The sequence below is a fragment of the Geospiza fortis genome, unplaced genomic scaffold, assembly GCF_000277835.1.
Source record: "Geospiza fortis unplaced genomic scaffold, GeoFor_1.0 scaffold1103, whole genome shotgun sequence".
In the NCBI taxonomy this organism is placed as follows: Eukaryota; Metazoa; Chordata; class Aves; order Passeriformes; family Thraupidae; genus Geospiza; species Geospiza fortis.
In genome coordinates this window covers 99002-99445 of record NW_005054669.1, presented here as the reverse complement: position 1 = coordinate 99445, position 444 = coordinate 99002, and the positions used below count along the sequence as shown (strand labels likewise).

The 444-nt window shown below is 67.1% G+C and overlaps 1 protein-coding gene across 1 annotated transcript in view; it reads right to left on the bottom strand.

The window, feature by feature from the left end:
• Positions 1-444, bottom strand: part of LOC106632074 (E3 ubiquitin-protein ligase RNF19B-like) — a 6029-nt gene that overhangs the window by 3772 nt on the left and 1813 nt on the right. The window contains exon 2 of the mRNA XM_014311141.2: positions 334-442. Within this exon, the coding sequence (XP_014166616.1) occupies positions 334-442 (109 nt within the window). The remainder of the gene's footprint in view (positions 1-333; positions 443-444) is intronic.

The window sequence follows — 444 nt, the reverse complement described above, 5'->3', positions numbered from 1 at the left end:
GTGTTCATCCATGCCAGCCGGTCCCAGCCTGTCCCTGTCCCAGTGTGCATCCATGCCAGCCGGTCCCAGCCTGTCCCTGTCCCAGTGTTCATCCATCCCAGCCTGTCCCTGTCCCAGTGTGCATCCATCCCAGCCTTCCTCATCCCACAGGAATCATGGGGGGAGCCAAGGTCCCTCTACACACTCCAGCCCAAGCGGCACAGGGGCTGTGAGATGCATCAGAGGGAGCTCTGGATCCTGGCTGCAGCAGCCCCCCAGGCAGGAGGCAGAGAGGCACAGGGCTGTGCCAAACCCCAGCCCTGCTGCTCCCACCCCTGGCCAGGGTGGGCTCACCGTGGGCTGGCTCCTCGGGCTGTGCTGAGGGCGTGGCCAGGCTGGGGGTGGGTGCCACCGGAGCACAGGGGCCCTCGGGGTGCCAGGGCTGCCGGCAGTGGTAGCAGAACT